General features: G+C 50.9%; 1 protein-coding gene across 3 annotated transcripts in view; it reads right to left on the reverse strand.

The window, feature by feature from the left end:
- Nucleotides 1–24,774, reverse strand: part of Dis3l2 (DIS3 like 3'-5' exoribonuclease 2) — a 266,965-nt gene that overhangs the window by 40,833 nt on the left and 201,358 nt on the right. For all 3 annotated transcript variants that reach the window (XM_063237106.1, XM_003474416.4, XM_013157595.2), the window contains 2 exons: nucleotides 19,247–19,354; nucleotides 7,457–7,690 (listed from right to left, as the gene is read on the reverse strand). In XM_063237106.1, coding sequence (XP_063093176.1) covers nucleotides 7,457–7,690; nucleotides 19,247–19,354 — 342 coding nt within the window. The remainder of the gene's footprint in view (nucleotides 1–7,456; nucleotides 7,691–19,246; nucleotides 19,355–24,774) is intronic.

The raw sequence follows: 24,774 nt of genomic DNA on the forward strand, positions 1-24,774 counted from the left end.
AATCCAGGGTGTTTCTCAGGTGTCCAGTCCAACTGCGCAGGCTTCCTTAGGACTCACTGGTCAGCGTGGGAGCCTCTGTCTCCCAGCAGTGTCCCTTGGAAAGGCCAGGAACTTCGGTTTGTGTCCTCTGGCCCACCCTAAGCTCTGGCTAGGAAGTTACCTGCCCCAACTGCTCTGAACCTCCTGCTTTTTGAGAGAAATGAGGGAAGTCATTTCCATGTGAGGCAAAATCATGCACTGTCAGGATCTGGTGAGGGTGCACTGGCCTGGAGACCTCGCTCACTGTGAGCCTCGAGCTCGCTTCTGGGGCAGGGGGAGCTCAGTCAGCTGGCCCTGAGGGAACTTCCCAAGAGACAGTTGGGGACTTGGCCATGCTGAAGCCTGCACTGCCTTCCCTGATGGCACTCTGGGGGGCTCCACCTCCCATTCGAGGGGACACAGAAGTGAGCAGGACACGGTAGAAGTGCCGCCAGCCTCCGCAGTGTGCTCGCTTCCTGGCTTCACGTCTATCCAGGCAGCTCCTGCTCGTCGGAGTCCTCATTACAGCTCATTTTAAACCTCAGGTGCCTGGTGAACCATCAGACACTCAGCCCTCTCCCTCACAGAGGGGACTGCCCTGTCAGATGGCATGTGCCCGATTCTCTGCTGCGAAAGCACTTTCTTCTACAGCCACTGCCCGCTCCGCCACAGCCAGCACCGCCAGCCCAGCGCTGCTGCGTCCTTTAAAAGGCCGGGATGCTCGGCTGGTTTCAGAGATTGTGAAAACAGTCCTGCAGGGGCTGGGGCTACAAAGATGCAAATGATGTCATCTTGGCCCTTCAGGAACTCACAGCCTTAGGGAAGATGACAGGCCACACAACAAAGATGGGTAAGAGGTGAAAGTGCTGCCTACCGAGGGCTAGCTTCTAGGGGAGAGCAGAGGATATGGGGTTGAAGCCTGAGCTGCAGAAGAAGTGAAGCAGGCACCCTGTAGCCAAAGTGGCTTGGGCCGTCCTGGGAGAAGCCATGCCTGGCCGTCCCTAGCTGCCCACTGTCCTCTCCACTCACTGCTTCTGGGCCATGGAAACACTTGTACCCACTCAGGCGCCCTCCCCTCACTCAGCAGTACTGGCAGTAGATGGATTGTATTTCCGCCTCAGGCCCACAGCTGGGCTAAATCCCTTAAACCTCCAGGTGGACTCTTCTCTCCCAGCCTCATCATGCGGCACTGCTGCACAAGGTGGTACACCCTCCAGCAGGCCTCCCCCATGTCACGTCACTCCCACTAACCAACCCCTGGCCTGGCTCCCTTGGACCTGGCTCTGGCTGCTATTCTTGGGCTGCTGTCTGGCTGGCATTTCTAGGAAGCACTTTTGGTCTCTCCAAGCCCACTACCAGCCGAGCATGGGGAGTGCACCCGCTTCCCATGTGCCACCCCACAGCTTAGCATAGTCTTCAGCCCACAGGAAAACCTAAGAGGGGTCCCCTTGGCAGAGGGAGGGTGCTCTGGGCTGGGCCCTAGCCTTGCTGTCTGTAGGGCCACTCTCCCAAGTGAGGTTTCTTGCTTTTGTGGCTTTGTGGCTTGTTGATGCTGCTGGCTCCCAGTGGGTCCCAGGGGTCCAGGCCTCCCAACAGGCCTCAGCCCCTGCATCCTGATGCTCACTGCATGGCTCCCTTGTCCTGTCTCACTCTTGCCCTGCAAAGGCAAAAGCCCACAATGGACACTACTGTCTTTCTGCCTGGCCTCCTTCTGGCCTGTGTCCCCAGCAGCACATGGACATGTGGCCTCACTGGGAGCCGGGTCCCCTGTTTCTCCCACACTCCCTTTCTCCATCTCTCCTTCCCTTCCTCCCTCCATGGTTAAGCAAGAAAACACTCATCAGGGGCTTCCCTTCTCTGGGATCTGTCTTTTCTCGCCCACCCTCGGCACTGCTCTTGGGGATTAGACACGTCCTCCCACTTCCTCGGCACAGTTCTCATGGCTGCCCCAGTTCCACCCCTGCAGGCTGCAAGGTCCAGTCCCTGCCCCTGCCCCACAGGAACAAGGGGGCCACCTCTGGTCTGGGCCTTTTAGGGACCTGGCATTCATGTGCCTCTGGGGGAGGTCAACCCTGATCACAGCTGCCCTCCCTGACACAGCTCTATCACAGTATTTCTCATGTTTCGGTTCTCTGCTGGATCCCTGGTGACTCTGGGCACTTGCTGAGAACTGGGACAAAGTCTTAGTTCTTCGCTGTCAGAGTTCCAGCCCCGAGCACAACTGGGCTTTCTGAAAACAAGCGGAGGGAAGGATTCTGCCTGGGGAAAACCCTACCTGGTCTGCAGTGCTCCTGTGACTGACTTAGGTGCTGTGAGACAGGGTCATGGTACAAAGCATGCACCACCACACTGCCTCTGTACTCCAGGGTGTTTCCATGTGTTGTTCTGTTTGTATGTTTTCAGGGTTTTTGAGACAGGGTCTTGTTATGTGGTTCACTCTAGCTCATGGTGACCAGCCTGTCTGAGCCTTCCAGAGCCACCACGCCTGGCTCACTCTTATGTCTTAGTAATGACATAATAACAAGACTCAGGACGATTCAGGTAAGATGAATAATATGTTCACCCTTCTCACCCAGCATCAAATATCATCATGTATAAAAATATCATCATGTATTTATGCTCTTTTCTTGAAAACAGCTGCACAAGAGAGGAGGTGCAGAACCGGTTTGCTGACACGCACTGTTTAGCTCAGCACCAGGGCAGGTGTGGGAGGGGGCAGCAGGGCCGCCCAGCTGCGAGGAGCCTGCAGAAGAGGCTGAGTGCCTCTGCTCTTTCGGCTTTAGGCTGATGAAATCGACCCGACCCCATACATGGGGTGAAGGAGCTGCAGCTAAATGAATTCGTTCCTTGGCTTCCAGCCTCTAATTGGACCTGCTAAGCATGTACTAATCAAAAGAATAATTTACTTAATTGCACGAAACCATCCTGCAAGCTAACTTAGCACAATTGTTCTCCATTAGCCAGCCTGGCTTCCCGGGGCCACAGTGATGAGATGCTAAAAGCTCTCTGTGTGATGGGCGATGCCTGTGGCCACTTACACGGGGGTCACCAACATGGGGACCACAGGCCACACCTGCTTGTGACTCAGGAGCTAATGGGTTTTACATTTTAAAACAGTTGAACATAATCCAAGGAAGAACAATATTTTATGACACATGATAATTACATGAAATTCAAGTCTTGGTGTCCTTCAAGTTTTACTGGTGCAGGGCCACCCTCCCCTGTGTGACACATACAGGTGGCCCGAACTCCCATGACAGTGCCCCTTGAGCCCACACTGCTTGCTCTCCGGCCCTGGACAGGAAGTCTGCCAACCCCAACACACAGCTGGGCTGGGTCAAGGTCACTCGTAAGCAAGACACAGCAGCTCGGGTCCCAGAGCACATGGGGGCGATTCCTAGGGACAAGGTTATCTTAGTGGCTGGGGACAGAGGATAGCTCCCTGGAAAACACCTGCTTAGCACGTGAAGCCCTGGGTTAGGTCCCCAGTGCTTCACAGGGGAGAGGGGAGAGGGGGGAGAGGGGAGGGGGAGAGGGGAGGGGGAGAGGGGAGAGGAGAGGGGGGAGAGGGGAGAGGGGAGGGGGGAGAGGAGAGGAAAGAAGTCTACAAAGAAACTGCTTGGATTTGAAACTGTGTCAGTGTCACGGAAGGTGCAGCTAGGAACTCAGTCAACACTCCTTCAGTTTGGGGAATTTTTTTTTTTTTTTTTTGTACGTGGGATCGAATTCATGACCTCACACTTGCAAGACACAGTTTGGGGAAACTTGCCTTAGAAGATGGAAATACCAGTTTCTTCACTTGATTCAGTCACCCTGTCCCCAGGGTGCAGCCTGCCTGGGGGCCCAGTGACCTGGGTTTCTTTTAGAAGCCCTCATGCACAGCGGGCTGAGAAAGCCGCGAACCGCTGTGGGTATCATTGCCTGAAACCAGCCAGTGACCTGAGATCTTTTGCTTGAGGGTTCATTTGGTAGCCTACCACCTGCTCTCCATATCTTTCTGAAGGCAATGGCTAAGACAGAACCCCAGAGAAGCCTGAGGTAGGTCCTGCACCCCTCCAAGTCAGGTGGGGCAGGCTTTGTGTCCCACCGTCCCAAAGTCTGTCAGGCAGTTCAGAAGGGAACGAGGCTGGGGCAGGCTCTCCCTCAGCTCACTCTCAGAAGTTCAGGCTGCAGGGGATTATAGACTTCTGTGATTTCTTTAGCTAAACACAGGAAAATTCTGGGCTCCATCACCAGAGCTCCTTTTAAGAACAGGAGAAACATATGCCAGGAGGAGGGAATGACAGGGGCAGCTACCTGGACTCCCTGGATCATCACAGCAGCAGAAAACACAGAGAGAGGAAGAAGTCATTCAGGAAAGACACTATTCGGCTTGCCTCACCAGAGCCCGCGGCAATAACTGAGGCCTACGTTTGTTTTTTGAGTCATAAAAAGGGAGAATTATTTCATGGAGTGAGATGCCTTTTAGAACCAGGCTGGAACTCTAGGTAAGAGAAATTTGGAGCAGGTAATCGTATCTTGAATATCTTTGCCCATCAAAGAACAGCCTGCAGGCGACCCCAGGGATCAGGCCAGGTGCGGTCCTAGGGCTGCGCTCACTGTCAAGATGGGCAGGGCTGCAGAGGGTCCAGTGGTGGACAGTAAACACCCAGCAGTCCAGCTGCGCTGCGCTCCTAGGTAATCATGGCTCTGTGCAACTCCTCAAAGGCACCGCACTAGTTCTACAGACCCAGCCCACATCCTGGGAAGCCCAAACTGTTGGCCCAGCAGATTTGCACTGAAATCGGGGTCTAATGTGGTACGGACCGCATCTCCACTCATACTTATCTCTAATTGAGGCCAGCACAAAAGGGTTTTTTGTTGTTGTTGTTATTGTTGTTGTTTTTTTTGACTGAAAATCATGGATGAAAAACCATGGACATAGGGAGCTGAGGTTCATAAAACTTCCAAGAACAACTCCGAACAGCAGGCTACTCAGAAAGCATCCAGGAAAAATGGATTTTTGTGAGGGTGAAAACAGGCAGTGGGGACAGGAGAACAAACACAGTGACTTCTGAATGGGGCTATTTAGCTGATTTATAAATGACCTCGTGAGAGTCCTGGCTGCAGGAGACTGATGGCTCCTCTTTCTAATGCTGGGGTCCACAGACCTGTTTTCTGGGGAACCATGGAATCAACTCCAAGGATGCAAAGTCATTATTTTTCAAATGTTAATTAAATGGAACCTAATTAAGACTTTTGAAGATGTCCTCCCACACACTGTGAAGGAGAACTTTTCTCTTAAGTCAGCGTGGCATAAATGCAGAACGGAACAAAGCGCTCCCTGGATGTTTTGCACAGAAGCTCAGTGAGCCTTTGAGGGCTTCTGCTTGCTAAACTGAGATTGAAACACCTAGAGCCTCGTTCAACAGCAGAACACTGATGCTCAGCCCTGCTGATCGATCGTATCTCCAGTATCAACAGCCAGTATCGCTCTTGTTTTGGTGGCCTGACCTCTTCCAGCATGCCCTGTGGTTGCCCATGGCCTTTTCTAGTTTGTCGAGGATTCATTTGTTTGTGCATTTAATCCAAGTGATAAGGTGACAGATCTGGAAGGTGACACACCTATTGGCTAGTTATTCTAGAAGTCAGGTCAAGAAGGCAGTTATGCAGCAGAGGTACATATATAATGAAACATTTTGTGTTTTGACCTAATTTACATAAACACACTTCATTTACTATCTTTAAAAAGGAAGACAAAAAGTATGCTAATTAGCTTTTTACATCATCTTTTCTCAACACATCATACTCAATTCATTGTCTTTAAGACATTTATAAAATAATTAGAGTATAAATGTTTTCCAAATGTCAGGATTTCTCTGCTTTTTTATAGTTGTCTCATCCACAGAACAAAAGTTGGACTTATCCAGGTCTTTCCAAAACAAGTTTACATAAAAATAAGAGTTTTCTCTGTTATGTTTGGGTCGCTCAGTTGATCTAACACTTGGTGAAACTGCTACTTACAATGGCAGGTGCACTCAGCACACCCAGGTTTGGGACACGTACGGCCCTTGCAGGAGCACAGGGAGCAATGGGGTGGGCAGCACATGGGAAAGGGTGAGCCCTGGCGAGGGGGCCATGGCAGAGTTTAAGAGGCCATGTGGATGGGCTGGTCTGGAGCTGGAGGAGGAGGCACAGCCAGGCAGCCAGGCTCTGGTGTCCTCAGCACCTGTACAGCCAGCTGGTGGTTAAAACCCTTAGAGCTCAAGAATCCATCTGGTGAGAAAGCATGGGGTGGGCGAGAAGAAGGCCAGGCAGACCCAGGGAGGCCAAGCCTAAAGTAGGGAGCAAGAGAGGCTTCTGCAGAGGGGATTCGGAGACCAGGAGGTCTCTGCACAGGACTGAAATCCAGGATGCATGGGCTGCAAAGGTTCCTGGACTTACCAAGCAGAGGGGAGCTAGTGGATAGGTATCGGGGTGCATCTGTATTCTGTTGCAAGCAAAAGGTGTGCTGCAGCCTCTGGGTCTTTAGTCCGACTTCCTCTAGCTCCTCAGCCAGCTCTCACCCAGTCTGCCTACCACCCAGGCACTGTGCCCCCAGGCCCACCCTGGCTGCTGCCCCAGGGCCCAGGCTGATCAGCCACCGTGCTGGGAGCAGTTCACTTCACTGAGGACTGGGCAGCGCCTACGCTCAAGGCTGTGTAGGAGGCGCCCGCACATGCATTGTGGCAGGAGATAGAATGCCATGGAGTTCCCGCTGGAAGGCTTTAAAACAGGCCTTGCAGAGGCCCATGGAAGAAATGTGTGCCATCGGTCTGACTGGTTCCCACCCCACTGACCCCAGCAGCCCGGCCACTGTCTGCTGCACTTCTCAGATACACAGAGACTTCCCCAGCACCCAGTGTGGGTACAAACTACAAGCAGAAAGGATAAACTGCCATGCTGCAGCTTGGCTCCACTCCACAACTCACTGACAAGCAACGGGGAGACAGCTGCCAGCAACTCTGGGCTGTGAGACTTCCCTTGGATTTAGGTGATGGCTGCTCAGGCCCAGGGCGCTAACGTGGGGCTGTGACATTTAAGGCCACAGTGCCACTCCAGACCACTGTTCACCTCAACAGCCAATGCTCCACATGCCCCTCAGCCCTCTGAGGCTTCTGATTAATGTGGATTTGTAAACAGAAACCTCATGGGGAGATGAGGGTGAGAACGCCCTGGCTCCTGCTTCTGCCTCCGTGGAGAGGGACCTGGAGTGAGGGTCAGATCCCAGTCTCTAGGTTACAGGGCCACCACATGAGTGCCACCCTTCTGCCGTGACTCCTGTCCCCAGGCTTCATGGAAGCACAGGGGTCTGGAGAGCAGTTGGAACACAGCAGTGGCAGGGAAGGACAGTGCCATACCGCATCTTACCCATGCTGGCACCAGGCATAGTCAAACCTCCCGTAAAATGCTCACCGACCTGATCTAAGCGGAGCGCGCCGTTGGCAAAGCGCTGCCGGCGAAGCTGCTTTGCGATGCGGTGCAGGTTCAGCACAGCCTGGTGCAGCTCCTCAGGGCTGTGCTCCGGGGAGATGGGGGGTAGTTCCCGCTCCGGGATCTTCTCAGCTGGCCGCTCAATCATGCTCTGCGCGTGCTCATAGCTCAGCTTGGTGCAAGAGCGGATGATGGTCCGGCCAAACCACTCGTCCAGGATCTGCAGGACAGACAGCATGTGAAGCGGTCAGAAGAAGCCTTCTTCCAGATTTTTCTTCATCCAGCTACAATTCACATACACACAAGATTTACGGAGCCAGGATTATGTGTTCAATGGTGTCACACAGAGGTGTCAGACACAGACGCTGCTCCCGAAGGCAGCCTGGACTCCATTGGCCTGGACTGCACTTGCTAGGCCTGGAGGTCATGGATGCCCCTAAGCACACAGCCAGCCATGAGTGGAAAGCATCTGCATGAGGCTGGGTGAGCAGCTGTCAGTGCCACCACTGGGGGAGAGAAGGGACCGCAGCCTGAGACCCTGAGAAGTGACAGACAGGGCTGTGTGGGCTCTGGAACAGCTCGGGGAAAGACAGAGGAGAAGACAGGCTCCCTGACAGGGATGGCACAGCTAGGGATTAGGGTAGGGCGGAAAGGGAGCATCGTCCCTTGGTTCTACAGAGGGACAGACAGGGCTGCTGGCCCTCCACACTGTTGAGCTAAATCACCCCTGCAGTGGGGTTGACCTGTGTGTTATAAAATGTAAAGCAGTACTGGTCTGTGGCATACACAACTTCAGCAGTGTAGGAAGCTGAGGTGGGGGATCGCAAGTTTGAGCCTCAAATGGACAACTTAATGACTTAGTAAGACCCTGTCTTAAAAAAAAAAGTTGAGCAACAACCTGGCTTCTGAAGAACCCCAACACCAAGTTATGACCAAAAAATCTCCAGACACTGGCGTTGTCTTCTAGGCAGAGGTCCAGGCCCAAGGACACCCAGCCTGATGCTGCTGCTTGCTCAAAGGAGAGATTACTAATGAGGTGCATTTTATTCCTTTAATTTTTCAGTACTCTCTACAACAAGCCTTCATACTTTAAAAAAAGAAAGCCTGAAATGAAACATTACAACATTTGAGCTGGATGCGGTGGTGCATACCTGTAATCCCAGCACTCAGAAGGCTGAGACAGGAGGATCACTGTGAATTCGAGACCAATCTGAACTACAAAGTAAAAACTTGTCTCAAGAAACAAACAAACAAACACAAAAATTATAGTATTTGAGGGGTTCCTTCATCTCAGGGGTAGGAGGGATTCCAATGAGAAAACCCACAAGGCACCAAGGTGCTGGGCCAAGTCTGGTCAGTGGCTGGTCTGGAAGGACAGCTGGCATCAGCCTCCCCAGGGTCCATGGAAGGAGGAGACTGAGTCAGAGCTGCATTTCTCACACCTCCTCCATGAAAGGAAAAGCAAGAGGACGAAACTAAAAGCACAAGAGGGTTCGAGAAGGGAAAAAGGCCAGAGATGCCCAATGTCAGGGGAGGGATGAGGGGAGTGCATCCTTTAGGAGTGGATCTGCGCACCTCCTGGGAGACAGGGCCTGAGAAGGCAGCTCAGGACAGCAGTCTTCAGACATGTAAACCAAGGATGAGAGAAATCAAGTCACCTGCTGAAGGCCACACCTGGAACCTCACTCTGGCTCTCTGGATGCCCAGCAGATGGCCGTGCATGGCCAGGGGACCGAAACGGGCTGTGCACTCAGACCTGCGCTCAGCACCGATGATCTCTGGGAAAGAGGGGCACTGGCAGAGTCCAACTGGGAAGGTTCAAGCCCTAGGCTGTGAGAACTGAAACCCCAGAGCTGGGCCACTTCCAGAGCCGCTGCTCTCAGTCTCAGACTCAGGTGTGTGCCTTCTGAGCCCTCCAAGAGCGCATTTCCTGTGTGCCTGGGAGGAGTGACAAGCATGGACCTCGCTGAGGATGGCAGGAATGAGGGACAGAAGGATGACTGAGGACACAGTGCCACAGGATAGGAGCCAAGCAGAAGTGACAGGAGGAAGACAGGCCTGGGGGAGGAGAGGCGGGAGAGGAAGAGGTGGGAAGTGCAGGGGTGCACATTGGAGAGCCCAGGGGTCTATGTAGGCAGCAGGCGGGGGCTGCAGCACTGTGATCCCCCGCTACCGGAAAAAGGGGTAAGGGATGACCCAGAGGAGAGAGCGCCAGCGGCAGTGGGAGCTCCAGCTGGGCCTGAGCCTTGGAAATGGTGTCTTCTGGAGAGTCCCAGAAGAGTCCCTGCGTGGGGACCCAGCTTCTCCCAGGGAGGACACACAGACCCCTGTGGGTCCCACACCTTCCGTTAAGGCCAGAAATGATTCCCAAAATGTGGCAGCCATGGGGGCCAGGGGAGAGAGATGCAGCCGGTCACATGTTCTTGTTCCTTCAGTGCAAAGAGCCTTCTAAGAGTTTTCAGTCTGTGATACTTTAGCTTTTCTTCAAAAAATACGAAATTGTACTTTTCAGATTATTCCAAGAGTGACCCCCATCCAAAAATATAAGGGTCCCCCATGGTAGGCTCTGGCCAAGGGCAGCCTCGGCAGATTCCGGGGCGTCCAACAGATGGAGGTACCAGGCAGCTTCTGGCAGGCTTGCCCACACCCAGCAACAGGGCCCCTGCAGCAGATCCTGCTGGTGGCCCAGTGCAGTGCCTCTTGGATGGACCTGGAAAGATGCTCTGAAAGCCAGGGAGCACACGCCTGGCCCTGCCTCCAGGAAGGTACCCACAGTGTGCAGAGCAAGTGGCGAGGAAGTGAGGGTACACGTGGAGGGGACATGGAGATGGGGGGCAGCCCATGGTATAGAAGCAGCCACTCAGAATGCAGCAGCTCATTAATTTCCTATTTGGAAACTGTGCTTACATCAGTGCCCAGTCCATCACCAGGGCCAGCGGCAAAAGACAAAAGGAAAAAGCGTTTTTTATGGAAAAAAAAAAGTCACCAGGAGCTGCATACATAGAACCCTCTGGAAACAAGTCCTCCCATTCCCTCACTTAATCCCAGGCCTGGGGTCGATCCCTTTTGTAGGCTGTGAGTTTGCCGGCAGCCTCTGGATTCCGTTTCACGTGTCGGGTTAAATACAGGGCTGACCCGGAAGGCGCATGGCTGGGAAACATCTGTCCAGTAAGGTGGCCACCTCCGTTCTGCTGCCTGGACCCCAGCACAACTGCACACAGCATGAAACAGTCCCCACCCACTTGACTACCACCCCGGATGCTGCATTATACCATCTGGCTTACATCTGTGAAGACATACCAGGGACTTCTCAAAACTGCACCAGATCCAACATCCAAAGACTTGGGCCCCAAACCTAATGCTGCTTTTTCTTAGATTTCAGCTGAAGCTCAGAAAATGGACAGAACAGACAATAAAGTCAAAAAAGCTGAGCAGGACTACCTCACATATCCACTGGCTTCCTATAGTCTGAAGACACAAAGGCTGAGGAAACCCCTCAACACCCTCGGATTCTGTGCAAATATTTTAAAATTTATTGTTTGAAAATGTCGGCACCTCAGTAAGACATGCTGGTTCAAAAACTGAATGGATTTAATTCACAATGTTAAATAGGTACAAAACCACTTTCGCAGAGACTCTGGGATTCCTATGTAAAATATTCAGCTCAAGAGGCACAGCGTTAGAAAGAAAGAAAATTTCCCTGATCAGAATGAAACCAGGCTGTTTGCAGTGGTGGCAGATGGGAGAGTTGATTTCTGTGGCTTCGCAGAGCTCTGAATGCAAGGCGATCTTCCTTAGGGGCTGGTGTGGCTGTAGAAGTCAGAGGCGCTGAGAAGAAAGTGCCTGAAAAATACCTGGGCAAGCTGGGCATGGTGACACATGGTTATAATCTCAGCACTCTGGGAGGCTGAGGCAGGAGGACTGCAACTTTGGGTAAGTCCAGGGTGGGAAACTCAGTGAGATCTTGCCATGGGGCTCAGGGGCGGGGACAGACACTGGTGATGCAGCTCAGTATGAAGGCCCTGGGTTCAATCCCTGGGACTCAAAATCTGGGCAGAAAGGGGAGGAGGGGCTAGGAGACACCAAGAGCCTGAGCCCATCTGCAATGGAGAGGAAACTGACTTCTGAGAGAAGTCACTGCAGTGGGCAGAGGCTGCGGAGTGGCAGGGGGCTCGACACTAGGCCCGCTCCTTTGTAGGCCCACTGTGACCCCAGGAGCTTTAGGTTTTTTCTTTTAAAAAGCCATAAGGCTATGAATAAGTAAAAAAGCAGGACTGATGCCCACCATTTGCTGGGGAGCAGTGCCCTTCCAGGGGCAGTGGGGGGGACTGGCAGCCCTGCAGAGCTCTGGGCCATGCTGCTGGGCCTCAAAGGGAGACCAGGGCCCCTGCCAAGGGGACCAGGAGGGAGCATGGGCAGCAGAGGGCTGGCTGTGTGCCTGCCAGCCTGCTTCAATTCGTAAGTTTGTTTATGTGCTAGAATTCTCTGCAAGATTTATTTATACAGAGAAAAATCCTCGCCGACTGAACTGTGTGCTTCTCTGCTCTCCGAGGCCACCTGCGTCGGGCTCCTCTGCTGGTTCCAGGCCATGGCCAGGTGGCTTCCCACCCTGACCCATGAAGCCTTCTAAAGCGGAAGACAAGGAAGAAACTTCCACAATCGCTGCAGAAGCAACACCAGGAGGACTTGGGTGTGGCTGGGAGACAGGAACTCTGCTCCTGTGACAGCGGGAGAGGTCCCTTTCCCAGAAGACGGCTGGAGGAATCGGTCCCTCCTCCTCCCTCTCTCCTGTCCTTCTTGAGGGACTGGAATCGAACCCAGGCTTTGCACTGAGCTACGTCCCCAGCCCTCTTTTAGTTTCTGAGACGGTGTCTTGCTAAGGGCTAGAACTTGCAACCCACCTGCCTCAGCCTCCCGAATGCTTGGATCTGCCCAGCTGAGGAGGAAAGTCTGAAGATTCAGCTTTGGGAAGGAAGCTAGAGTAGGGCAGGGAGGAAGCAAAGAAGGAAAGTCCGGGAAGCAGTGGAGGAAGCACAAGGTAACAGAGGCCACCAGCAGGGAGGCCACTTCAGTTCCAGCCCTTCTTCGAACAGGACCAATCTAGGCAGCCTCGCAGAAACTGATGTCTGGCCCTGTTCTAAAGACACCCAGTGTGACAACTCTTCTGCTGTTTGCTAATCCCAGGGCCCACGTCTACTGGTTTAAGTCAAACTCACTAATAATAATAGGAAAATGTGAGAGAAAAGGTGGTTCAAAGGAAGTTTTGGCTCTTTGCATGACAATGTCAAAAGTGCTAAATGTCTTCTTTTATTCCTTGAAAATACTTCATTATGAGCCAGGTGTGGTGATGCATGCCTGTAATCCCAGCATCCTGGGAGGCTGAGGCAGGAGGGTTGCAAAGCTCCCTTATCCCAAAGTGGTCATTAGAGGCCTGAAAGGAAACACTTTTGTACTCCTCTACTAGTGACTAAAGATATATCCTATTTTGGGATCTCTTTTTGTAGTCAGAAGCAGTCTTTGAAGCTACTGTCTCCTGGGCAGCTGATTGGGCAAGGTTTTCCACTATGGTGTTTGAGGATGAAACACAAAACCCAGGGCTCTGTTTCTTTACCACTAAGGGAAGCCCTAGGTTACATGATCCATTTCATGGCCTGGCCCTGAGCCTGCTGCAGACTTCACTTGGAGGTGTACAGTTGCCTATTAGGCCACAGGAAGGCTTCAGAGGCCGGGACAGAGGCTGAGACACTGGAGACAATGGCAGATGGCCTCTTGGGGACTGAGGCAGGGAGGCCTCTGTAGGTCACACTCGAGATGGGGCTTTGGGGGATGACAGTAACCTTTCAGAGGGTAAGGGGAGCAGGTTCAGCTTCTAGAAAGACACCTGACACAAGCAAGAAGCAGAACAGTCTCCCTTGGTCCCCAGTAAGATGGCAAAGACCCACACCAGATGGAGCCCTGGTCATGGATGGGGGGTACTGACTGGAGTGCACTGCAAAGGTACAACCGCAAGCATGTGGCGAAGTGGACAGAGCAGACGTGAAGGTGCCAGGGACTTCAAGTCTGCAGGGCTTGGTAGGTGCTGAGGCCATTAAAAGGTCCAGGGAACAAGGGTTTAAACTCAGGTTGCAACAGTGGCATTTTCACTGCATGGAGAGTGGAGAGAGGGTGGGGAAAGACAAAGAGGATAGAAAGGGAGACTTCGGGAAAGCGAGCTGGCTACACTGCAGTTTCCAAGAAGAAAAAAAGAGAATCTTCCTAGGGGAATGGTGGTCATGAGGGGAGAGGAGTAGGAGTCCGAGACGAAGGCTGGAACCCAAGGATGAAGGTCTAGATAGCAGCGTTAGCAATCTGCACAAGGACTGCTCAGTAGCAGGAGGCTTGGCTGAAGCTTGGCCAGCACTGCGCTGAGTGTGGCTCCTGTGGACCACAGCAGAGCACAAGGGGCAGGCAGGCTCCAGGGCCGTGGGAAGGCAGTGGCCAGAAAACCTGCCTTCAGCAGAAGTCAGGTCACAGATGCAGTGGGTGGGGAGGGTTTGCACAGCAGAGCACGCATCTGCTCCAGGAGCACCGGCTTCCCCCCACAAGCGCAGTGCTCTGGCAAGGCAGGAGCCTCCCTAGACCACTTCCGGGGCACAGGTCTCCAGCAGAGGCAGGGAGGAATGAGCACAGGGTTTTGCTCTGAATGAGAATTTGGAGTTTCAAAAGCAGCTTGTTCTGACCTCGCTGTGGGGAGCTCTGGGAGCTCTGCAGGGGTAGCTTCCCATCACAGGCCTCTGCCCTGGTCCATGGACTCCTCACTGTGTGCCAGATAGGCGCAGGGTGTCTGGTGCTCATGAGATGACCAGGCCAGGGACTCATGTGGCCGCACACAGTTTTGTTGGTTTGGAGCTGAATCTTGCAAAAGCACAAGATGCAGCTGGGGATTTAGCTCAGCATAAGGGCCTGCTGGCAAGTGCAAAGGCATGAGTTCGATCCCCAGTTTAAAAAAAAAAAAAAGCACAAGATGTAGTGTGGTGCCCTTCCCTTGTGACAATATGCACTTACAAATGTCTACATCAGAGAACAATATTCTCACCTCCACTATGTGAGAAATATGCTGAAAACAGATCCTCCATGTTACCAACCCCGAAATCTAAGCACTGGCTTACAAGTAGAGACAGCCACGATTTTGTGGGTGTTACAAAAAAATCAAGCAGGTGTTCAAAAACCAGCTGGAGGCCTGGTGTAGTGGCACGTGCCCACAATAGCAGCACTTTGAGAGCCTGACAGGAGGATGACAAGTCTGGGCAACTTAGTGACTTACTGAGACCGTCTCAAAATTCAAAAAAGGCTGGGCACAGTGGCACGCCCCTCTAATCCCAGGGAGACTGAGGCAGAACACTGCTATGAGTTGGAGGCCGGCCTGAACTACATAGCAAGACCCTGTTCCACACAACAGAAACAAAACAAATTTTTTAAAGGGCGGAGGATGTAGCTCAGTGCAAAGGTCCTGGGTTCAGTCCCCAGTATTGCAAAAAACATTGAACAGCTGGAGCGGCCTTTTTCTTGTAGACCATGTTTCTTCTGAAAGTAAGACAGCCCAGCAACTAAGGAAAACCACAAACTCTCTCCACTTCACCTCCAGGTGACACTGATGGCCACAAGGAGGGTGGCACAATACTGCTGGCCCTGCCCTCGCTCTGTCTAACCAAGGCAAAGCCTGCATGCCAAGACAAGGTCCGACATCCAAGTCCAACCCCTGGTTTCAACCCCCTGCAGCTGCCCCAGCTCTGGCCTCGGGGCAGCCCTCATCTTTCGCCTGACCTCCAGCTGCTCTGTACTCTGCGCCCTCACCCCGCTCAGGCCTCCCTTGGCCACGGGTGTGGGATCTGGTCCTTCATGCTGGGCTCCCTGACTGTGTAAGACTGGGTAAGAGATGCCAATCTGTCACCACATCCAGCACTACGCAGTGGTCTCCCTCTCATGTGGTCCCTTGGCATGGGCCAGGTGTTTGGATAAGCACCAAACAAGGAGTGCGGTCAGTGGGCCTTGCCCTGAGGCCTGATCCTCATCCAAACCCGCATACTTCCTATCTGGTTTGGACAGGGCCCAGCACCGGCCCAGGCCTGCGGCTGCTTGGCACTTGCCCTCTAGGCCTCGCAGGGAGCAGAGGCGTGGGTGTGGGACCCCACTCCTGGAGCCTAAGGGGCCACCCGGATGCCTCTCTCTAGTGTTGTAGTTTAGAAGCTCGTTAGAGCAGGCGGCTGCCTATTCCCTGGGTCTGACTTGGCAGGATAATTCAGACTCAATACTCTTTTCTATTGACTCAAATCAGTTTTATTCTATGGGCTTTTATTTTCTATTTAAACTTTTGCCAAAAAAAAAAAAAAAAAGCATTACAAAAAAAGCAAAAATACAAAAGTTGCGCATGTTTTCAAAAATCACTAGAAAATACAAAAAAAGTAGAAAAATTTACTCATCTTTTTACTACCCGAACACAACCATGGTTGGCGCCCTGTTTTGTTTCCTTCTGGTCTTTTTCCATTCATTAGTTCTCCTACTGGAGTATGCCTGCTCCCAGCCCCTCCAGAGTATGGTTGCTGGCACACTGTATTAATAATTTTTTCCTTGTATTTTAGATAATGATTGCCTCTTAAATCTTAAAAAGGAACTTTTTACCACATATGCAGGAGCTACGAAAACAAAATACAATGCGTGTGACTTTTCTTTTGTCCCAATTTGGGCAAATCGACTGGCAACAACTGGAGAACTTTATTACAGACTGGGTTTTGGTTGGCATTTGGGCACTAATATTCATTGTTAGGAGGGCTCAAGGCACTGTGTTACAGGAGAAAATGTCCAGATTCTTTAGTCATGAATTAAAACATCTATGTGTGAAGTGCCATGTCTTGGTTTGTTTTAAAATATTTTAGCAAGGAAAAATCTTGACAGATGTTGAATCTGGTAGCGGAAGATGGTAAGTTCATTGTGCTATTTTATTTACTTTTTTTTGTTTTTGTTGGGCTTTTTTTGTTTTTTGGTACCAGGGATCGAACTCACAACCTCACACTTGCCAGGCAGATGCTTATTCTACTGAGCTAAATCCCCAGCCCTATTTTATTTACTTTTACATAGGTCTAAAAATTTTCAACATAAAAATAAAAAGGCTTAAAAAATTAAAAATAAAAAGGTTAAAGTATACAGTTTTAAAAGCTTTTTGTGAAAGCTCCTCTCCCTTCTTTCTCACTCCCGTAGGGTAACCACTTTTATCTCTTTTATTGGATTATTGATATTAATTTCCACATTTCTACAAAATCTTCCCATTACCTCCAGATCCTTAGGCATTACCTGCACACTTTTCATGGGAGAATCCCTTCTGCTGTCCCCTACCCCCACCCCATAGTCCTTTTCCCAGCGACACCTACCCACTGCTGCTTTCACAGGCACCCCACAACTGTCAGGACTCACGCGCCTGTACCCTAGCTCGGTTTGTAAACCCCAGTGTCTCTCCTTTTCTGCACACCTCTGCTGTCATAGGATTCGAGTCATTTTAGTTTGATCTTCCTGGCTACCACGTACAAGCTTCCCACCACCAGAAACGGTAGAGAGATGAATGCCTCCTTCCCCTTTCTCCAAACTTCTTGCAGAGCATGCCTGAGGGCCATGCCCTCTGCAGATGACCTTCCTTACACTCGTGGTCATGGCACTTGGCTGGGCGCTGCAGCCTTTCATTACTGGACACCACGTAACTCATCGTCACCTCACTTCCAGCATTGCAGCAGAACAATGTCATGTTACTCTTACGCAGACACCTCGAGACCCTTCCTCCTTCGTCTCTAGTGTCCTGCAATTCTACGACAGGTGTCTTGGAGGTGACCTGTCTTTGTCACTGGGCCGGCAATGCGCTCCTTCACCCTGCACAGTCACCTTCCCCAGGAACAGGGCGTTTCCAAGAACTACTGTGTGCCTCGGTCCATGCCTTGGTTTTTTTCTCCAGTCATGCTGGGACGCTCATGCTGCCCATCTTGAATGGGTCCTTTAATTTTGTTTTAATCTTTTCTCTTTCTGGGACAATTCTTCAACTTTCCAACCAGAATCCTGAATTTTTTGTTTCTTTTACCCTGTTTTTAACTTCTATGAGTATTTTTTTTCTATCACTAAGGTTTCCTTCTTAAAGTTAGATCTTGTGACATAGAAATGTTCTCAAGAAAAAAAAAAACCTTTTCAAGGAATATAAGGGACAGCATCTCTACCCTGTGAGTACGCAGGTCTTACTGCTTTTTCCTCCTGCTTCTGGCTTTGTCCTCCCAGCTTACCTTCCTTTCCTGCCTTTCAGCCCTGGACTCTGAATCCCAAGACCCAGGCACCTTGGGGCCCAGCCCTGGCGTTGGACTGCTGATCCGGAGCCCCAGGAGTAGAAGTCCTCATCCCTGCCAGCTCGGGTGCCCCCGAGAAAGCTGTCTCCACTCTTGGCTCCCAGAGGGACCTGGCTCCCAGGGTTCCGGTGGTACTTGTACCCCTTTAAGGTGTCACCTTTAGGTGCGCTGCTGTCCCTCAGTCACTCACACAGCCCCTCCTGTCTTGTCCCACAATAAACTGTGGGCCTCTGCCACAAAGGGGAGTGTAGGGGGGCCCAGCTAGTGAATGACACTTCCAACCCACATGGCCGTTGGCCCCCGCCCACCTGCCGTGCAGAGCAATTGGGCGCTGGCAACTGCGGAGTTTTTTGCTTCTCAGCTTCCTCCTCCCTGGCTCAGGATTCGGCTCTCAAGCCTGCTCGGGCAGTTACCACTCATCCATCTGCTACCCAGCTTCCAAAACGTTGTTGCTGTTGTCTTCTCTCCCACTCTTTTTGTCCTTGTGGGTTTAGGTCTTTAAAAAAAAAAAAACCTCTCTACTGTTGTTTCAGTGAGGTTTTGGGAGGGAATGAAAGTAAATGTGCGTATGCAGTTCATCTTTATTTGGAACTGCTTTTTAAATTTACTAATTTTTATTACTACACGTTTGCAGTGCATAATATTCACATTGCTTGTGGAGACTTGGCACATGTACAAAACACACCCCAAATTCATTTCTCCTCCCCCTCCATCTCTTGATCCCCTTCCCATCTGAGAAGGATCTATCTTCCTTTCTAGTATCTGTCTTTTATTTTGCTCTTTTTATATTTTAGGTTTTTCATACAAAAGAAGCCATGCAGTATTTAAGCTCGTGTGTCTGACTTACTTTACTTAATATTATGGACTCAAGGTGTACCCATTTCCCTGCAAATGTCTCCAATTCATCTTCTTTGTAGCACTGTGTTGTACTCCACTGTGTTTATAATTAGACACCTTTCTTTGACCTGCACACATTGCCCATGCTCCTCCATGGTTGCTACAGTCTTCCCTAGTAACTGCACAACACCCATTCTCCGAGTGGGCCCCCTTCCTATGTTCTGGGTTTGCTACAGTCATGTGGGGTGCCTTCATCTGACCCCATGTCTAGAGAGAGCTTGCGGGCAGTCCTCCTCCCACCATTCTCATTTAGGGCCTCATTCTCTTGTCCCCTCATCTCTCTCTGTACAGCACTAATTTGCAAATTCGCGCCCATATCTGCAGTCATCCTGCACCGTGGGGCAGCACTCATCTGTCCAAAAAACCCTAGCACCTGCAGGTCATGTGGACTGCCTTTGGAGGTCCCCCAGTTTGATGCCCCCCTCCACACAGGTGATCCAGGGCCAGGCGCACAGGGGGTGCTCAGCAGAATGCCCAGAACGCTATGACATTAGGAGGACAAACACTAACCCCTCCATTGTTACCTTGCCCTCAGAGGTCAGTGTCCAGATCACAGAGAAGGTCAGCTTGTCAGTCATGGGATTGAGGCTGCACAGCTCCTCACACAGCAGCCTGGGAAGCATGGGGACCACCTGTGAACAGAGGACAGCTGTGAGCACCTTTCTCCAACTCCCAGGAGCTGTCCGAGCCTGGGAACAGCAGGAGGGCAGAGCTGGGGCTAGCCAGCTAGGCTTCCAGTGTGAGCTCAAGATGGGCAGATGTGTGAACCAAAGACTCAGGAGAGACTGCATCTCCCACCCTCACAGGGGCCTCAGGGTCAAGGGAATAAGAGGTGGCACAACAAGGAAGAGTTCACAACAGGAGGCAAGAAAGACTGAGGCTGGAGGACCCCCAATGGAGCCCGCCTTGGGCAACTTAGCATCTGCATCAAAATTTTTAAAGGGCCAAGGGGATGGGGATGTAACATAGGGTGAAGGCCCTGGGTTAATCCCCAGGGTCACCAAGAATTTGGAAGAAAGGAATAAAGAAAGAAAATAAATGAAAAGCAGCTATATTTTGCCACTACAGTTAGCCCTTTGGATTCTTGAGCTTTGCATCCATGGATTCAATTAACCTGGGATGGAAAATGTTACAGAAATAAAATAAACACCTGTACGAGCATGCAGAGGCTTTCTTTTCGTCATTACACCCTGAGCAAAACAGTACAACAATCTATAGCAGTTACACAGTGCTGGGGATCGCAGTGAATTTAAGAGATGGTTTAACCCGGCACCATCGTTATCAGAGGGACCAGAGATCTGCGGATTCCAGAACCAGTGCCCTGTGGAGATGTAGAGACGGCCGAGCTAACTCTGAAGCTCTGGGCTCCCAAATGGCTTGGGCTTTGACTATAAGGATGGGGGCTGAACTACATGTTTAAGAACCGGAAAGTAGAACATAAACCTTCAGAGTCTCATCAGAGGAGAACGAAGCCATTACTAGATTTTGTAACTGATCGTATCAGAGTTGACCAAATCATATGTGGAGACATTAACAGGACTACGCTCATGAGGCATGGCTACTGCAGTGAACTGGAAGAGTTCCTATGTCCAGGCCTCCTGCAGGAACGCTGGCCAGCTACTCATCTATTTTGCAATTTTTGAAACCAAAAGGATTTCTCCTCTCACCAATCTTTACATCTCATCATAAACACACAGAATTAATTAAAACATGTTTTCAACTTATTTTCTAATGATGACCAAAATACTTTCTTCACCACTCCAAAGGTACAATGAGTGTATCTGTTCCTTCTAAAGTATTTCCCTCTCCCCTTTCCTTCAAATCTGTTCCCTCTCCCAATTTTTTAAATTTTAAAGCAATGGTACATTTTAAAGCAATGGTCCAACCCACTTTGCTTTAGTGTATACGGTGGCCCCACCCACAGTGCAGTGCAGGGCCCGGGAATGAGGAACCAGGAAGGGAGGAGCAGACCAGTGCCATGCACTAAGGTAAAAGAACTGATTTCTTTAGTACCGAAACAGAACAAACCCCAGTGGTTTCTCATTCAGTGGGAAGTGTCTGTGCTTCTACTATGCCTCAGCACACAGTATCTTTGGTGTGGAGAAGCAAATTCTAGAACTCGCCCACATCAGTAAAAGCAATAACTGTTTAGCATTATTCTAAAGGATGCAGAATCTTTTAGCATCGACATTAAACCTAACAAGGACCTGAAAACTTTCACAAGACAGCACCCTCTGTAACATTTTCCTTGACCCTGATTCTGCACCATCAGTTTAGATGACAATAAATTTTCTTTCTTAATGCATCTAATGGTGCATCAAAATGTCATCTAAGTACTTAACATTTTCTGGTGTGCTAAGTGTTTTACAAAACAGTAAGTCTTCACCTGCATCAACACGCTATAAAATGGGGAAGTTTCAGTGTCATACGATTTTATGACTGACTTATAGAGCTTTCATATATTTCTGCCTCTGGACTGGGCCTGTACTGAATTTTAGCAGCCCCCACTCCCACCTTCATCTGTTGAAGCCTAACTGTTGGGAGACAGGATCCTTAGGTTAAGTGAAGTCATAGAGTGGAGCCTAATCCCATGGGTTGGTGACTTTGTAAGAGGAGCAAGTGGGAGAGAACACGCTGATCTCTGTGAGTGGGTACAAAAAAACAGCCGTGAGAGGGCAGAACCATGCCTGAGGCAGGAAAAGGGCCCTCACCAGGAACCACGCTGGCCGCCACCTTGACTGGGGCTTCAGGGCTCCAAAACTGTAAATGGGTGAATGTTTCTTGCTGACATGTTGCAGACTGCAGCATATTATGACAGGAGCCTAAGCTGCCTATGCCACACTACAGCAAGTTTGCTGGGGTGAAGTCCTGTGTTCTCCTCTGGGCTGCATGATGAGGCGATTGCTTACCCAGTGTGTGTGGCACAGTGACAGTAGTCCAGGGCTTATTCTGTCTGTTTCTTAAAAACAGATAGTAAATATTTCTTCTAAGTGTTCAAGGCGGTATCTTACTTTTAACTCATAAACCCTGAACATCTGATCATGTAACATAATTTCTGACATCATAGTTCAGTGTTTGTTTGAAAGTTACTGCAACTTGGACCTGGACTGAACCCTAAAACAGAAAAGAAAACACTAATGGGAAAATCAACCGTGATCCGGAAGTATGGAGCTGGGTTAGCAGCCACATTCCAGCGTGGGTTTCTCAGGTCTGAAAGGACAGCACAGTACTGCAGGGTTTTAATGATGGACCTTTGCGGGATGCGTAGACCTTACTGTTCCATCTCTAAAACTTCTCTCTGAATCGAAAAGAATTCCAGAATGAAAGAGCTTATAAAGAAAGGAAAACACAGCTTTTATTAATCTTGCATTACACATTTAAATATGATATAAACTTGTCCTAATTATGTTCATGAAATCTGATCTGTTTTTGTACCTTTGTGTTTGGGGTTAGGATTTTATTTGCAAAGAGAGCTTGGCCAAAACAAAAGAAAGTCTAAAGAGCAAGTGAGGAGCATGCAGTCTCACGGTGTAGGGGAAGAAGACAGGCTTAGCTGCCCAAGAGGGCCAGAGTCAAATCCTGGGCCCAGCACCTCCTGTGTTACTTGAGAAAGGCAGCTTGATTCCGGGTTGGGATTTCCTCAGCAGTGGAGCAGTATCAGAGGGTGCTCAGTGGAAGCCAGCTCCAGCTGTCTGAGCTCTCGTGTCTCCTTGCTCAGCCTTCTGTGCAGCCCCATGCCCGGCACAGTCTGTCTGCTGTGTGGGCCTCCATCTGCTCACTGCTGCAGCTCTTACAAGTTTTGAGCTGCTTTTTGAATGTTTGCATCTAGTAAACTTCTGTATATCCTCCTAGATGTGGCTCATGGCCCAGACTCCTCCAGCTGCAAATGTGAGCCCTATTGCTGTTCTTCAGGGGGTGAGGGGCACCTCCCAATAGCGGCTACTGCCCCTGATCTCTCCTTGCCTCCACAACAGCTTTACAGCATAGACCACACAAAGTCCCGGTCACTTCTCGAGATGCCTCTCTCCTGGTCCAGGCTGGGGAACCCTTGGGACCAAAGACACGGCCTCGTCTTGTCCCACCTGACACACAGCTGGCAGGCAGGGTCTACAGACTTGCCTAGGAAATGAGTGACCTGTATTTTCTATGTTTATTGCTTACTGCGTCACCTAAAACATTTTATGAAATACCTGCTAGACTTCTTAAACATCTTTACACAGAGAGCTCCGTAACTGAAGAGGGTAAACTGCTCTGGCTACTGCCCCTAAAGCCCCCGGCACACCCAGTGGCTGTCCAGGTTATCCAAACTGCTTCAATTCTCACGCTGCAAAGGTCCAATGCCAAAGAACCTAAGCACACATGAAGAAGCAAAACAGGGAAGCTTTTTGGACAGTGCAATTATATTAAATTTCTAAGAGACATTCTTTTTAATATACTTTTCAGCAGATCTTGAGGCCGAGATCAGATGGAATTCTGAGAAAACAGTCTTTATGTCCATACAGTTTTGTTAATAGGTGGTTAGGCCGCTTTCAAAGGAGAAGGGATTAAGAGGTTACAGCCACACTTGTGGTCTGGCATCTCACAGCCCCTCATAAATCGGCCCTGGACCTGCCAGGGTCACGCGGATGTGCTCTCCCAGAACCACCCCCCACCCCTGCGTGCTCAGTGGGCATCACTGTGGAGGGTTGGGGGGCAGGCGGCTGCCTCCCCTGATGCCGGGGAAGAGGCACCTGGACCCCAGGCAGCACAGTTGCCATGTGAGGCCGGCAGGTACCTGGGGGACTCTGCTCCAGGGAGTCATGTGCAGAGCAGAACCCTCGACTGCCAGCGGAGCTGTGCCCAGGCTCACTCCCCCCGCGGCCCTGCTCTCCTGCTTATCCTCCTCAGCCTTCCTGCACCGGCCTCCTCCCGCCCCCGACCCCTGCCTGCCCTGGTGACAGAACTAGCTCAGCAGCCCAGTGCTGCGTGCCTTTCGCCAGTCTGTGTTAGCTCCTTCCCCTGGCCTTCAGATTTGACTGGAAAATGTTACTGCCCTGCTGATCCCTCCCATCCCACCACCTTCTGCTCCTTCTCAGCAGAAAACTCACCTTTCCTCAGGAGAAAACCGTGTTCACTGGACTCAAGTCCTCCCAAGCTCCCTTCCAGCAGTTTCCTTCAAACTGTTCCTGCCATGTGTCCCTAACTGTCTCCACATTCTGGCTCACGGCTGTGGCTCTAGCTCACAGTGCAGCACTGTCCGTCTGTCTGGTGGCCTCTCGCTCTTCACAGCCAGCTCCCTGGTGGGCCGGTCTCCCCTGAGCACCGTACAGAAAGGTCAGAGTTTCTGGTTTTAAACCGGATGCTACTCACTGCCCCCCTCCTCACTGTCGCTGTGCTTCCTGCCTTCATCCTCGTCCTCTTTCAGTGTAACACTTTGGAATTGTGAAGATCACATACTAAAATTTTAGGTGATAACCAGATCAAAACATGAATGTGTGAACATCATGAGGCTCCAGCCTGTGGAATAAGCAAGGTTGCCATGCTGCTCTAGAGTCTCTTCTCCCATGCATGTGTGACTGTATACGGGTAAGAATTAAATATTACTGACACACACAGTTTTGTTTTTGGCAGCAGAGGGAGGTGGGTTTGAAACAGGGTCTTGCAATGTAGTTCAGGTTGGCCTTGAACTCACAGAGGTGCTCCTGCCTCAGCCTCCAGAAAGCTGGGATTACAGGTGTGTGTTACCATGCCTGGCATGTGTGCAGAACCAACACAGTGTGTCTGGGCCCTCACTGGACTCCTCTACACTCCTCACCCTCTGTCCTTCGCTTTCCCTCACCCGCGCCCTTACTCCCTGGATTTGTATGCTGCTGACACGTAAGTTCTGTTCCCGCCTCTCCTCGGAGCTCCAGGCCCCTCTATGGAATCCAGGCATTCACAGCCTCTTCTAATGCCATGTGGAGAAGATACAGGCGAGCCTTTCCTCCTACCCACTGCTAAGGGCCGTGCCCTGTCCCTGCTAAATAAGCAACACCGAACATCCCTTAAACCACCCAAGAAACAAAACACCATC

Source organism: Cavia porcellus, unplaced genomic scaffold (genome assembly GCF_034190915.1).
Source record: "Cavia porcellus strain 051 isolate PalLab524CR breed Dunkin Hartley unplaced genomic scaffold, mCavPor4.1 scaffold_26, whole genome shotgun sequence".
Taxonomy (NCBI): domain Eukaryota; kingdom Metazoa; phylum Chordata; class Mammalia; order Rodentia; family Caviidae; genus Cavia; species Cavia porcellus.